General features: G+C 29.9%; 1 protein-coding gene across 1 annotated transcript in view; it reads left to right on the top strand.

Annotated features, from left to right (window-relative positions):
* The window catches only part of LOC132714103 (heat shock 70 kDa protein 12B-like), a 33709-nt gene extending 22496 nt beyond the window's left edge, over nucleotides 1–11213 (top strand). Inside the window, exons 2-3 of the mRNA XM_060696852.1 lie at nucleotides 9245–9396; nucleotides 10247–11213. Of these exons, the coding sequence (XP_060552835.1) occupies nucleotides 9245–9396; nucleotides 10247–10483 (389 nt within the window). The 3' untranslated portion in view covers nucleotides 10484–11213. The remainder of the gene's footprint in view (nucleotides 1–9244; nucleotides 9397–10246) is intronic.
* Nucleotides 11214–14865: the final 3652 nt, after the last annotated feature.

Raw genomic sequence — 14865 nt, 5'->3', positions numbered from 1 at the left:
TATTAATTTCTGCATACATTTCCTTATTTGCACCCTTCCTTATTTTATTTTCAGTTATTTGATTACGTAAATGTTTATTTTTTTGTCCATATTTAATCTTTTTGTCTGTCATTTCATTCAGTTTTGATAACATTTACTAGTATATAATAATGTAAGATAATGTAAGATAATGTAAGATAAATAATATAAACTAGGATAAATTATATATAATGGAAACTCCTAATAATGACACATTTAGTAAATCTGATTGTAACTTTAAGCAATTCTATCCCTTTATGCCTAGCCAATGTTTTAGAGTGTTGATATGTGGTTGTTCGGGATCATGTAAAATATGGTTTATGATGATAAATTATACATCTATTCAAAAAACTTGGAACAATCAAAATATCAAGACTTGCCAAAAAGATTAAAGTAGAACCAGATGATATACTTTACTTTTCAAATTAAGACATTATTGATCTTGATGATATTGACTCATCAAAACAAAATATAGCAATATATTCAATGATTTTATCTGTGAAGACCAAAACGAAATAACAAAATACTTCATGCAAGGACGTCATAAGAACTGCTGTGTTATCTATCTGAGTCAGTCTTACTATAAAACACAATTTATTGATCGTGATTCTTATCAAAACGCAACAAAGGAGAAATATAGTATCTTGTATATTGAACAACCAAAAAAAGAAACTTAACTCTAGCTTTCACCTTATGGTGAAATTTCATTAGTTTAAATTTCATTAATTTAGGAATGGATTATAAGCTATCACTTTTAGGTGAAATTTCATTAATTTAGGAATAAATTATATATAATGGGAATTTAAACGTAAAACAAAGAAACCAATCAGACAGCATAAGTAAGGTTAAGTTTTATCTTGATCTGTCTGATTATGCAAGTATAAGCCAATTTAGGAACGGAATCGTATCTTAATAGAAACTCAATATAAAATAATAAATGAATAAACCTTTAAGATATGGGCGGCAATGAAATAATTAATTTAGGAAATCCTTGCAAACCAAATGATGCAGTTTCAAGGAGATTCGTTTATAGAAGAATTCAAGATATAGTTTCAGGTTATAACCTTGGAGATATCAAAGAAATACAGACGTTACTTAAAATTGTACGTGATAATATCGAACAACAAAAAAAAAGATCTTGATCAGAATTCGCGTACAATTATTGATTAACATATTTATATTGCTGATGAAATATCAAAAAAATCAAAAGCACTCAACGAATCAAAATAAAGGCATTTTTAAAACAAGTATTAGCAAAAACTTTAAAACTATTGTTCCCCCGAACAAAAAAAAAAGAATTTTTTGGGAAAAATATTTTTAAAAATACGAAAAAATTTGAAAAAGGCATTTCTAAAAGTTTAAAAAACAATTAAAAATATGTATTAATTAGAAATCAACGCTTGTTAGATGATCTATCAGTCATCAAGATTTTCATTTTTTTACTCATAATACATTTTAAACATTAATTATTTTTGGCATCCTAATCCAACTATTGAATTTATCTGAATAACCTTTCCATTTACCTAGTGCTTGTTTTTTCTTATAGTCACGTTTTATATTTTTTTCTATTCTAAAAACTTATTTAGTTCTAAAAACTTTTTGTTTAGTAGGCATCAGTTAGTTTAAACATATTTTATTTCTCAGAATATATATACATGTTACAATTTACAATATACATAAAGCAATTCAAATATTCTTAAAAAACAGGATTAGAATGAAAGACAACATGTCTTATGAAATTCTTCTCCTAAGTGAGTAATTGACATATTATAGGCGCTTAAATAATTACATATTTTATAATCTGAGACGAATATAATATAAAAAACAAGAATCACGCGTTTAAATTAGAAAAAAAAGAAAACACAGGATTTGATATGTATTTAAATGCTTTAAGAAACATAGTATATGTTCCATTGAATATATTTAGAATGAATATATATTTAGAATGAATATATTAATGGATCGTATTAACATTTAAATTAATATTATCATACAAAGTAGAAAAGTATTTGAAAAGAACACAGAAAGGTGGAAAGGTAGTGAAGAAGGAGAAAGATAAATAATGAGGTATAAAGTATAGGAATATAATGATTAAGTGTTTGGGTGTTAAATGAATCTTTTTGTCTCTTGGATGTAAGTGTGTACGTGTGAAAACATTATGTCATTAGTTTGGTCAGAAAGGTCTGGGTTGCCTAAAAGTAGAACATTTTAATCAATGTCATCAATGTCAAAATTATTCAAATTGCAAAGTAACTTTTGTCGAGCTGTGTCAAATTTTGTTCATTCGAAGAAGAAATGAAAGTTATTTTCTATTTTGCCGCAAAGACATAAAGGCGATGCAGTTATGTTTTTCTAAAACAAATGGTAGTTTAGAGAACTACACTTTGTTCGAAGTCTTGTATGAAGAAGTTGAAGTTTTCTTTCACCAGAAAAGTAATAGTTAGGCGTGTGCCGTATGTTTTTCTTAAAATTTTGTTTGAATGATGTGATAGTTGGAAGGTTACGGACGTCGTGTTGAAGATTATTCCATTTTCTTATTGCAGTCGGGAAAAAAAGAGTTAAAATAAAGTGTAGTTCTTGCATATATTCCCGGAATATTGTCAATATTTCTTAAGTTGTACCTATCATTAGTTGATGTTGGGAGAATTGAGGAAAGATAATCTGGAGCTAGTCCGTTTTGAATTTTAAAAAGTAAGATCTATGAATATATCGTCTTTCATCGAGAGATTCCAAGTTTATTTCATTTGAAAGATTTTCGAGTGAAACAAGTCTTGTACATCCGGAAGCAATACGAGCATATTCGTTTTGGATTTTGTTAAGTTCGTCTAATTCAAAATCTGTAGCATTTCCCCATATAACATCAGCATATTCAAGTTATGGACGAATGAAAGAAGTGTAGATTGTCTCTAGTGATTTTCTTTCTAGGCGAAATTTAAGTTTTCTCATAATATTTACCCTATTCAATGCTTTATTTGTTATATAATCTATATGTGAGTGCCATGTGCAGTTATTCGAAATTAAAACTCCAAGATGTTTGTGGTCAGAAACTTCAGTAATAGTCTGATTATTCATTTGTAATTCTGGATGTTGATTTGGATATCTCTTTCTAGAGACTAATAAAGACTCAGATTTAGATGGATTATATGAAACAAGCCATGTATCTGCCCATAATGAAATTCTGTCTGTATCCGACTGTAATGTGATAGCAGTTGTTTGTGGATTTTCAACAACAAGATAAAGACTAGTATCATCGGCGAATAAATTGATACAAGATTTTATATCTTCAACAATATCGTTGATAAATATGAGAAAGAGAAGAGGACCAAGAATTGAGCCTTGGGGAACACCAGCTGAAAGATAACCAATAGACGATTTAGAATTAAAAAGGACAACACGTTGTTGTCTATCTTTTAAATATTCGAGAAACCAAGTATAGACCTTTCCAGAAATTCCAGCATGTTTCAATTTAGTAAGTAAACCCTTGTGCCAAACCTTGTCGAATGCTTTACTCATGTCAAAGAAAATAACTCGTACTTCTAGACCGTAATCAAGGGCTTTGCAAAGAGTATCGTAAATAGACACTAATTGATTGACTGTTGAATCGCCTGATATAAATCCTGATTGAACTTGAGTAAGGAAGTTATTATCCTGCAAATGGTTAAAGAGATGTTTGAATATAAGTCTTTCAAGTACTTTCTCCATGGTGTTTAGAAGTGAAATAGGACGATAGTTACTAGGCAAGGATGGATCACCTTTTTTGAAAATTACAGTTACATTAGCTTCTTTCCAATAAGATGGTATGATACAACTTTGGAGAGAGTAGTTAAATAAATTACATAAGGGAACAGAAAGTTCTTGAGAAGCTTCCTTAAGAATTGTATTACTGATTCCATCAGGACCAGATGCTTTATCGGTTTTAAGAGATTTAAGGACAGATTGTGTTTCGTCTGGAGTAAGAACCAGTTCAGATAATATATTTCCATACAATGGAGGGCCAAGATCGGGGACATCTTTATCTGAGTTGCCGACTTGTGTCTGCTGAAGAAAATATTCATTTAGGAGATTTGCCTTCTCTTCGTCAGAAAAATGTTTGTTTGTGTTGCTCTTAAGTGGGGGTATTGTTTGACTGGTTGTAGATGAAATGAATGTTTTTAGAGTTTTCCACCAATCCTTAGATGATAATGATTGTCTTTAAGTTTATTTGCCATATTACAGTAATAATTGGATTTTGTTTCCCTGATCAGTAACGTAGTTTTATTTCTAAATTGTCTGAATTTTTGCCAATGAGTTCTTGTTTGTTTAAGTTTAGCTTTTTTATATAATCTTTTTCTTATTCGTATATGACTTCGTATAATACTTGTCATCCACGGAACATCGGAAGGGCGAACATATATCATCTTATTAGGAATACAATCTTTGGCAATATCTAGTTATTTATCTGTCATTTTGTTAGTATATATATTTATGTCAGTATCAAAACAATTGTTCCAGTTAGTAGCCTGTATATCATTTCTTAACTTTTCATAATCACCACGCTTATATTCCCAAATAAATCTTTGCAAAGATTTTTGTTTATATTTTTTAAATTTCAAAAGACAATAAATTGGAATGTGATATCGCGAATCTTGATCTAGGAAATGTTCACCAACACCAGAATGAAGAATGTTTACTTTGTTGGTTACAAATATCAAGTCAATTATTGACTCAGAATTTTCAGTAAAATGTGTGGGTTCTTCGATTAGTTGAGCCAAACTAAATTGTTGTGTAAGTGCTGAAATTTTTCTATTTGATAAATTGTTTAAGGCATTATAGTTAAAATCTCCTGTTATAATTATATTTGTTATATTAGTATCAACAGCAAGAGCAATTGAGTCTTCAATAAGACCGTTGTAAATTGCACCCGAGTTTGGTGCGCGATAAAAGACTCCAAAAAGAATATGTTTGTTGTTTTCGAGAATAAGTTCAATCCAGATATTTTCAAGAAAGTTAAGTTCAAGATCACGTCTTCTGGTGTAATGTAAGTTATTTTTGATATATACTATAACTCCTCCATAAGTATTTTATACACGATCTTTACGTTCGGGACTAAAATATGATGTAAGAGCGAGATCTTCGGTAGGTATATTCGGACAAAGCCAAGTTTCAGAGAAAGCCAGTATATCAAAGTCATAAAGTTCTGAATAAATTAAATCAAGTTTATTACGAATGCTTTGGACGTTTAAGTGGACGAACGAAAGGTGAAGTTGAATATTAGTAAAATCGGACTGAGATTGGTCTGAGCATGTTGAAAACAATGATTCAGGGCCAGGGTTTTTATGGACATCACCGGCCATCAAAATAAGTAAGTATAACCACATACAAAGGACAGTTATAAATAAGGTTTCTATAAATGCAAATGTAAAACTCATGTTTAAAGGGAGACACAGTCAAAATTTTCATATTTTAGATTTTAATTTTCTATCCAATATTCTATAAATGTCATCGAAATGAATAGACTAAGTAGTCTTTGGAACAATTTTTTTCCCATATAAAGAAAAAAATGTTGGTTTCCTAACCTGACCCACGCGGGTCAAGTTACAGCATTTAGATTTCACCATAGTTATCAACGTGAACTATTAAAACGTAAAAGAACCTGTCAAATGAGCGACTTAGGCTTGTTTTAATCTTACATTATCTACAATATTTGTTTTGTTAACTTCTAGGGATTTGGAATTACATTCTTATAAGGAAGTTTAATTAACCTATGTTTGTTGACAGCAACTAATAAACCATACTGTAATGACAAAGTTGAAATAGGGCAGAAAAAATGTATATAGACATAACAACACATGAGTGAATAGAGGAAACAACCCATAATACCTGTTTGGACAAGTGACAGCAGTATAATATTTATAGTTGACTATGTTATAGATGAAAAGAGTATCAGGACTATGGATTCTGCCGTCAGGACCATACATTGGTAAGACACGTTGAGAAGAATGAACACATTATTTATTCGTTTATCATTATATGAAGATCTTGAGACTATGATTTGAGATAAATGAGTTGAAGAAGAGATTGTGAGTAGATGAAGTAAAAAGGAAGATAGCATATTTTTAGAAGTATATTTGAGAAAGAAAAAAATGAACTTGAGAATAGATGTGAAAAATGAAAATTGGTATAATAATTTGATGGAATTGATGAGATAATAAGATATATCTGAACTTATTTGATAATTGATTTAATACTTTTCTTAAAACAGTGTGTTTTCTATATCGGAATTATTTTTGAAGCATGAAAAAATAAACAAACAAAAATTGGAACATGTGTGATAGAAGTATCGTTTTGCTGAAAGCAAGGAAATGATTATCATGTTAATGTTTGGAGACACATACACATCAATATTGGAATATTAATCATTACATAAGAAAGAGAAATTTATCAACTTAACATGTCAGAATATATACGGTTACTCTTTAACATATTTAAACAATTATAACACATGGAAATACAAACAGTCATTTTATACATGTATATCATAATATAAGAAAAAGAAATATGTTACCGTAACATGATACAGTATATACAGTTCATCTTTGTGCATATTTAAAACAATTATTTAATATGGAAATAGAAACATTCATATTATATGATACAAAGTTACATATCAATAAAGGTATATCGGCAAGAACTAGGCTTATAGCCAGACATATGTGTTCAAATCATGAAAGTACCTGTCAGAAATAAATTAATTAATTCACACGTAATTGCAAAGCGTCAATGCTATAATATTTCATATAACGAGAGTAAACTTATGTCAAAAATGCGCCAGCGATAACTAGGTTTCAATGGTATCATACAAGCCGTATTTAATAGTATAATGAAAGCAAAATTACACTTAAAATGTATCAGTGATTACAAGGTTCAAGGCTATCATATTTAGTGTAATGAGAGAAAACTTACACATAAAATGTATCAGTGATTACACTGTACAAGGTTTCAGGGCTGTCATAATTGATATAATGAAAGAAAACTTACATTAAAAACATATCAGCGATTAATTAAGAATAATATGTAACTTAATCGTATCAGAATAAATAAAGTTCAGCTTTTTGTATATTTAAACAATAATAAAGTATTTTGAAATAGAAACTGTAATATATATATGGTACTAAATATCAAAATATGTACATCGGCAAAACAGGCTGAAAAACCTGTATTTAAGCAAGGAACGTAGTTGATAAGAAAACTAAAAATGATAACAATTATGTTATATTATAATAAAATAAGTGCTTGAGCGATAATGTATAACAAGAGTAAACTTTAGTAGGCTATAAGGCAAAATATATAAAGCCTGTCGTCACATTATCAGTAAGCAGTTAAGACATTCAGGTTATTTAGTTAATGAGATCATAAGAAATAGAAGTATACATAGTAACAACAGGTTCTTCTTAATAATACACGCAGTCACTTTATAATTTAACATCATAATTTAATAAACTAATGCTACATGAATAAGTAGAAAGTTTTTTTTAACTCTACAGTATGTGTTCTAAATTTATCCCGGTTTTTTTTTTGTTTTGTTTTTTTTTTTCTAATTTTAGAAACATAAGTTTGAAATGGGTTTACCATGTTTCAAAAATAGATTTAGTTGACATTTACCTGTACTAAAGGTGTATACTCACGATTAATAATAAGTGGTAAAGTATTTGCATATAGGCATCAGTTCTTGTCCATAAAATGATTATTGAACTAACTCATTGTTCAAATATTTTACTATATATTTCCTGGGAATTGTATTTTGTATTGAATCAATTATAAATATTTCTTCTGTCCAATTTTGTGTATATCCCTTTTCAAAATGTCTCTTGATTTTACTCAAGCGAACACGATCTCCTACTTGAAATTTTTGTTTACCTTTTGGTTTTTGAAGATAAATGTATAAGTTAAAGTAAACCATTCCTTTGTTTGATGATTTACTTGCTTGATTTGGAGTCATTTTATACTGCTATGTCTTTTATTGTTATAATGATCTAGCATTTTTGATAACGAATTTAAATAATAATAAGTGTTGTTTGCTGTAAAATACTTCAACATTACTCTTTTCAGTGTCCTATTAAATCGTTCAATTACTACAGCCTTCCTTCGTTTAAAGTATGGTACATATTAATCTTGCGTTTATTTAGAAATGAATGAAAGGTTTGTATTATAAAATTTCTTTCCTTCATCTACCCATAAATTCTGTGGAATTCTACCTTCAGCAATTATTCTTTTAAAAGCGTCAGTAACAGACTCTCCAGTTTTATTTTTAATGTTATTGCCCCAAAATAGTTACTGAATACATCAATAACTGTCAGTAAGTACTTTATTCCTCCTTATTTATACTACAAGTGGCCCAGAACCCCCATTTACATTTCTACTTTAAAAAATCATATTTTTGCGATGGTTGTGATGAAACGTTAGATCTGATAGTGTCATATATAACGCACAAAAAGAAAGTGCGTACAGTTCTTACTTTGAATTGAACAGGAATAGAGGCGATTATCACTCATAACTAATGAAAACAACAAAAATTACATTTTCATAACAGACCCGGGTTTTTTATTTTCATTTTTTTTTTTTTTTTTTTTTTTTATTTTTTTTTTTTTTTTTTTTTTTTTTTTTTTTTTTTTTTTTTTGATAGATATTGATAGTATCTTAGATATGGATCATTTTGATATTCTAATAAAATATAAGTTGATAAGTTCTAAATGATTTAGTATGAACATTAAACATAATGAAATGTACTATTTTGTTCTTGAACGTTTTATTATCTTCTTCATTAATATAATTAACATCCAGTCAGGTATCTCGCTTGCTAACAACACCTAAATATGATTCTTCCAGTCTAATACTTAAAGCGACCTTCCGTTTTTCTAAAGGTTCAAAAATGATACTTTTAAATAAATTGTTTTAAATAATTGTCAAATCAAAAGAATTAAGGTGGAAAATGAAAATTGCCGAAGATATAATACATAAACAATAAGGAAACCCCTTGATATCTCTTATCTACCGGTCCGTTCTCTATATCTAAATAAGGAAAGCGGACGATTCGTTTTCCTAGGAAAAATTCTTGAAATACTTAGTAATTTTTTGACAACAGAAATTCTAAGCTGAAGATCACTTTAAATTAATACTATCAAGTATTTTTGTATTACAAGCATTTCGTCATAAACCAAAGCCCTTTAACTAAGTTTCTTTCGTTTAGCTCCAACTTCAATATTGATCAAGCCTGATGGTGAAACCTTTCACTCGTTTGGTTTTGAGGCGGAAACAGACTATGCATCACTTGCTGAAGAAAATCAACATAAGGATTACTTCTACTTTCAAAGATTTAAAATGCAACTTTACGACAAGATGGTAAGACATGCTTCATTTACTGACTAACATAACACATTTGATTTATTAAGAGCCATTATCTTTGGATACAATAGGGTAAATTTAATTTACTGTTTTTGTTTGTTTTTATAAATAAACATATATCCTGCTTCATTTTTGAATTTAGAATTGTTGTTTTTATTGGTTTTCTTATACATTTTTACTTTTCTGTTTGTATATCAAAATAAATATTTCAAATGTTTTCTTTCCACAAATTTTAAACATTACCGAGCCAACTATTTGGTAAGAATTGTTTCTAAATGAATCAAGTGATACTAAATATTTTTACGCACCATAAAATCTGTAAATATTTAATATAGGTGACATTATGCTCATGTTTTCATTGTCAAATTGACTTTAATTGACTATATATTTCAATTAACTTGTCGTTATAATAGTGATTGACTAACACATGATAACTTAAAAATGTTTAGGGAAAAAAATAAAATCTACCTAAATATATAAAAAGACTGCCCCACCCTTTTTATAAATTGAAAGTTACAGATATATACCGACGGATAATTACACACATTTCACTGGGCCTAGTGGGTTATTTATCGTTCATGTGAAGTAAATTATAAAATTGACAGGAATTATGAGAACATTTTAACTTATTTTGACTTTCATGAGCATTATGTCACTTTAGGCGCTCAAGTAGATAATATATGATAAAAATTGTTTATTGTACATAACTTCTTTGAACTCAAAAGGCATGTTATCTTTCAGCTCGATAGTATCAAAATTCAATTAACCTTGATATTAAAACATTGTCAAATCATTAATTGTTCCAGTTATGACATATTCCTTTTTTAAGCATGTTCATTTATTTCAGACTTTAGGACAGACTTTCAAAATTCAAGACATCGCAGGAAAGTCTCTGTCAGCAAACGTGGTTTTTAGCCTGTCGATTAAATACCTCAAAGATGACCTTTTAGAAACTATAAGGTCGAGACTTCTGGACAAAACTATTTTAGAATCAGACATACATTGGGTATTAACAGTGCCCGCAATCTGGAATGATGTTGCAAAACAGTTTATGCGATCAGCTGCTGAAAACGTATGTTGTTAAAGAATTTGTTTATAAATGTTTATTACAAATGCATTGGAATTTTAAAAGCTTCAAAGCCATATTGATATCTAACGTATCATATATATGTTTTTCCGTTTCTAATCATTATAAATTTAAATGAAAATACTGCTAACAAAACACAACAAAAACATTATATACCCAAGATGAAAAGATTCAAATAAGACAAGTAGTTTTGTTAAATGCATGGCCGAGCACCACTATAAAAAGAATTTTACTAATTAACTGAAACTTTAAATATAGCAACTGTAAATATTAAGAAGCTCATATATCTTTTTCAGTTTTAAAACTTCCCCTTGTTTGTAATTTTCACCCATGCCACTAAGCGACAGAAAACTGTATACTCCCTCCTAAATGCACTAATAATAAGGAAGAGCAGAGTCAGCTGCGTAATCTAACAATTTATGGGTTTTGGGTACCGGTCCGTGACACGCTAGCAAAATTTTATTTGCAATTCCATTTTATAAATTTAGATATCAAATATTTTCGTGATACTGTATAGATTGTAAATGTTTTACCATACCTTATTTAACAGGTGTAAGCCCTCTCGCTTAGCTAGTTAATTAAAAATGTAGGTACATGGAAAAAGAGGGTTTAGTGCTACAGCCTTTGTCGAGGGACACGTTTCTCGTTTCACTAAAAAAAACTGAACTGAAATATTTCGTACAACACCTCTGATTCATAATAGGTTAGTGGTTAATTTCCCGTCGGTATAAACTGAAATACTTTTGAAACGCGGTGTTAAACCAAATGGTAAGAAACATAAAAATCTTGAACCTAGATTTCTATTTTCTTTAGACCTACAAGAATTATATCTGTTCGTATGTTTTACTTTTTCATTCATGCAAGTAATGTATTTTGAAACAGATTGATAATTATATATTAATTATATATCAAAACACAATTTTAAGCCCGAGCCCGCAGGGTTACTGCTACGAAAAAAAAATATGTATGCGTAGAACTATGAATTTAACGTCTAAATCAGTATTTTCAAGTTTTGTTATTTGTATTTCGTAATACAAGAAATCGTTTCCTGCGCCATGCTTTGCACATGCTAGTGCAGTGTCATTTGGAAGTAATGTTTTCATAATAAAACTACCAGGATCCTTACTGCACATTAAGCCGCCTTTAGCCACACAAATTATAATGATCTAGAACTCCGCGAATCGGATGTGTCGCCTTGTGAACAGTATAGCTGTCACTTAGGTATTTTCATCTTTAAAAATAGGTTATTTATAAACACCGCTAAAGCTAAATAACTCAAAAAATAAGAAGTGCAGAGTACCAGTTCTTATGCACTGCACATCTTCTTAATAAGATATACCATCCTATGAAGATTCAAGTCCATAGCTTTTATAGTTTAGGAGAAATGGCCGGGATAAAATAAAGTAAGAAAATCAACTAAAGGCAATAACTCAAAAATAATGGAGTACCAGTTTTCCTGCACTTCACTTCATCTCAATGAGATATATTATCCTATGGAGTCTCATATCTAAAGCTTTTATAGTTTAGGCGAAACAGCCAAGACAAAAATAAAGTATGAAAATTAACAAAGGGCAATAACTCAAAAAATAAAAATGTTCTTATGCACTGCACTTCTTCTTAAAGAGATCTATCATCCTATGAAGTTTCAAGTCCATAGCTTTTTTTACTTTATGAGAAATGGCCTTATGAAAATTAACAAAAGAATAAGAAGTGAAGAATACCGTACCGGTTCATTTCAAGGCGACACAAAAAGTTCAACGACGGCGTGTGGTCACAAGAATCTATCCTTCACTTCAAAACTTTATTGCATTAAACATATACATGTTTATAGCAAGTACAAAATATATAAACACAAACAACACAAGTACATGGATTTTTATCAGAAGAGCCTTACAAACATATGAATAAAATACAGATCACATTTGATAGTATTAATTTCTTAAAGTGAAATATATAATTGCTTAAACCATTAATGACAGTTAACGAGGATTCGGACATTAAATTGATAAACTTTTGCTTAGTCGGCCATATGTAGTAATACCGTTTAAGATACTTTTTTCTTAAATCGGAGAACTTCGGAAGTGATATTCATTCTCTATTTGATGAAATTGGCAATTTTGACAAAACGTTCATTTCTTGGAATATTACGATATCTTCAATATTCTATAGCTAAATTATGGGACGATGTTCTGAATTTAGATGAGGCTATTCTATTATTTGGTTCTTCGGTATATACACTTAAATACACTTAAGTATTTTTCTAAATCAAAAGTATGTTAAAATAAACTGTATGTATCAAGACGAGGTGAATTATTTATTGATATATACCTTTTTCGTAATACAAACTAAGAATTCTGAATTTAATTGCTTCAAAATCTATCTGTATGTTATATTGGTTTTCCAATATAAATATTAATCCAGATTCATCTAAAATTTGTTTAATAGCGAAAGCCCAATTATTAACATAACAAGACTTCCATGGTCAGCATTAATTCTTAACATAGCATAAGTTTAAAAAAGGATAGTGTTTTCTTGAAGCGATAATAACTTAATCCAATATTTAATCATACATGTAATTATTTTCCTTTGAATATACATAGGTGTTCGACCAAGTTCGCCATATAACGCTTCTCAGTTTGTGGATATTTTAGTTCCTAAAATTTTTCTACAAAATAGAATGATAAAATTTCGACAGCGGGTGCTATGTGTGATCCCCATACCTCCGCCGCGTAATTCAAAGTTGGTGATACGAGAGAATCAAACAATTTTATTTGCTGTGAAATGGGTAAATCTACTTGACTAAAGATAATAAACAAACAATGAAGAGCAAAAGACGCATGTTGTGCTATACTTTCATGTGTTCTATTCCATTGTCCATTCTTGAATAGATGTACACCTTGATATTTAAAGGATTTGACAATTTCGATTTTTGTGTTATATAAGTAAAAATCTTAATTTGTGTGACGACCGTTTTCAAAAATAATTATTTTTGTTTTATTTACATTAAGTTTCAAATTGTTATTATTACAGTATAATTCTTTATCGTTTAATAATGATTGCAATGTGTTAGGGTTTAAGGAAAATTCGCAGCATCATCTGCAAATAATAATAGAAATATTTGCATATCACTAAGATTAATAATGCCGTCTAAATTACTCCTAGTACTTTCCAAAAATATCATTAAGGAAAAATAGACACAATAAACTGCTTGACGGGTCCCTCTGGTTTTAACTCCAAACGTTAAATTTTATTGGAGATTGACTTGAAATTGTTTATAACGAACGGAAGATTTAAAACAGAGGTATTACGTAAAGCCTAAAGGCAAAAATAAATTTTTTAGAAAATTACATTAGCCAATTCAAAAGTTTTTTGCCATAAGAAGTAAGAACGGTCAATTCCACCAAAACATCTTTTCCCAGTCCGAGAAAAAAAACGAACATTTTTTCCTTATTTGATAATTGTTTTTCGCCAAATAAGTTGAAAAGAGTACAAAAATAACAGTCGATAGGTGGATTTATTTATGTTGAAACCCGTTTATTGATTGTCCTGTAAGCGCCGATATTATGTCCAAACGGGTTCGAAAAATGTCCAAAAACGACGATAAATGTCCAAAAAAATTGACGAATAAAATGGTCTCAATCCGCCGATAAATGTCCCTAAAACTCCTTTTTTACGGACATAAATGTTTCCAAAAATTAACGAAAAATGTCGCAACCAAAATTAGGTTGCTCATGAATGTCCAAATCGGTAAAACGATAAAATGTCTTCAACTTTTCAATATGTTTAATTTTTTTGTAATTTATTGTATTGGGGATACTGTAAACAGTCTATCCAAACCCTAACCCGGGTGATTTTACCCTCTGGGTTTTACCCCCGACGTAAAATGTTAATCATACATTATTGTTGCATGGCCAAGTTGGGCAGATCCGGATCGGGGCGCGGGGGGCCATGTGCCTTTCTTTAACTTTCACCGAAGCCAAATACGTTTTAGGCATTTGTTTGGGTGTTCTTATCAAAAATTTCTTGTTTGCCCATAAGCGTTGGGCCATTGTCCGTCCGAGGGTCTAAAGTGTCCCGTCCCAAAAGTTTTGTGAAAGCGGTATGGGGCGTGGGCAGAGTTGCAATAATTCCTTTAAACTGTCAAGTGGTTTCCAAAAGTTAAGAAAAAATTATTGCAACTCCTAATCTGGCAAAAAAGGGCAGTTTAACCTGTTAAACCATGTGAGCTAATGCAAGGGGGTTAACTGCTTTGACATGTTAAAATTTCTGAACCTACTGATTCCAGGCGAACAGTGCCAGAACCTTTTACAAGGATTGACAGGGCATTTTGGTTTATCGGGGGAAAATGGGTTCGACAATGGTGTTATTAAATATACGCA

This window comes from Ruditapes philippinarum, unplaced genomic scaffold (assembly GCF_026571515.1).
Source record: "Ruditapes philippinarum isolate M1 unplaced genomic scaffold, ASM2657151v2 ctg8235_1_1_1_1, whole genome shotgun sequence".
NCBI classification, from domain to species: domain Eukaryota; kingdom Metazoa; phylum Mollusca; class Bivalvia; order Venerida; family Veneridae; genus Ruditapes; species Ruditapes philippinarum.
Note: the sequence above shows the minus strand (reverse complement) of the source record. Positions and strands in the feature narration are given on the sequence as shown.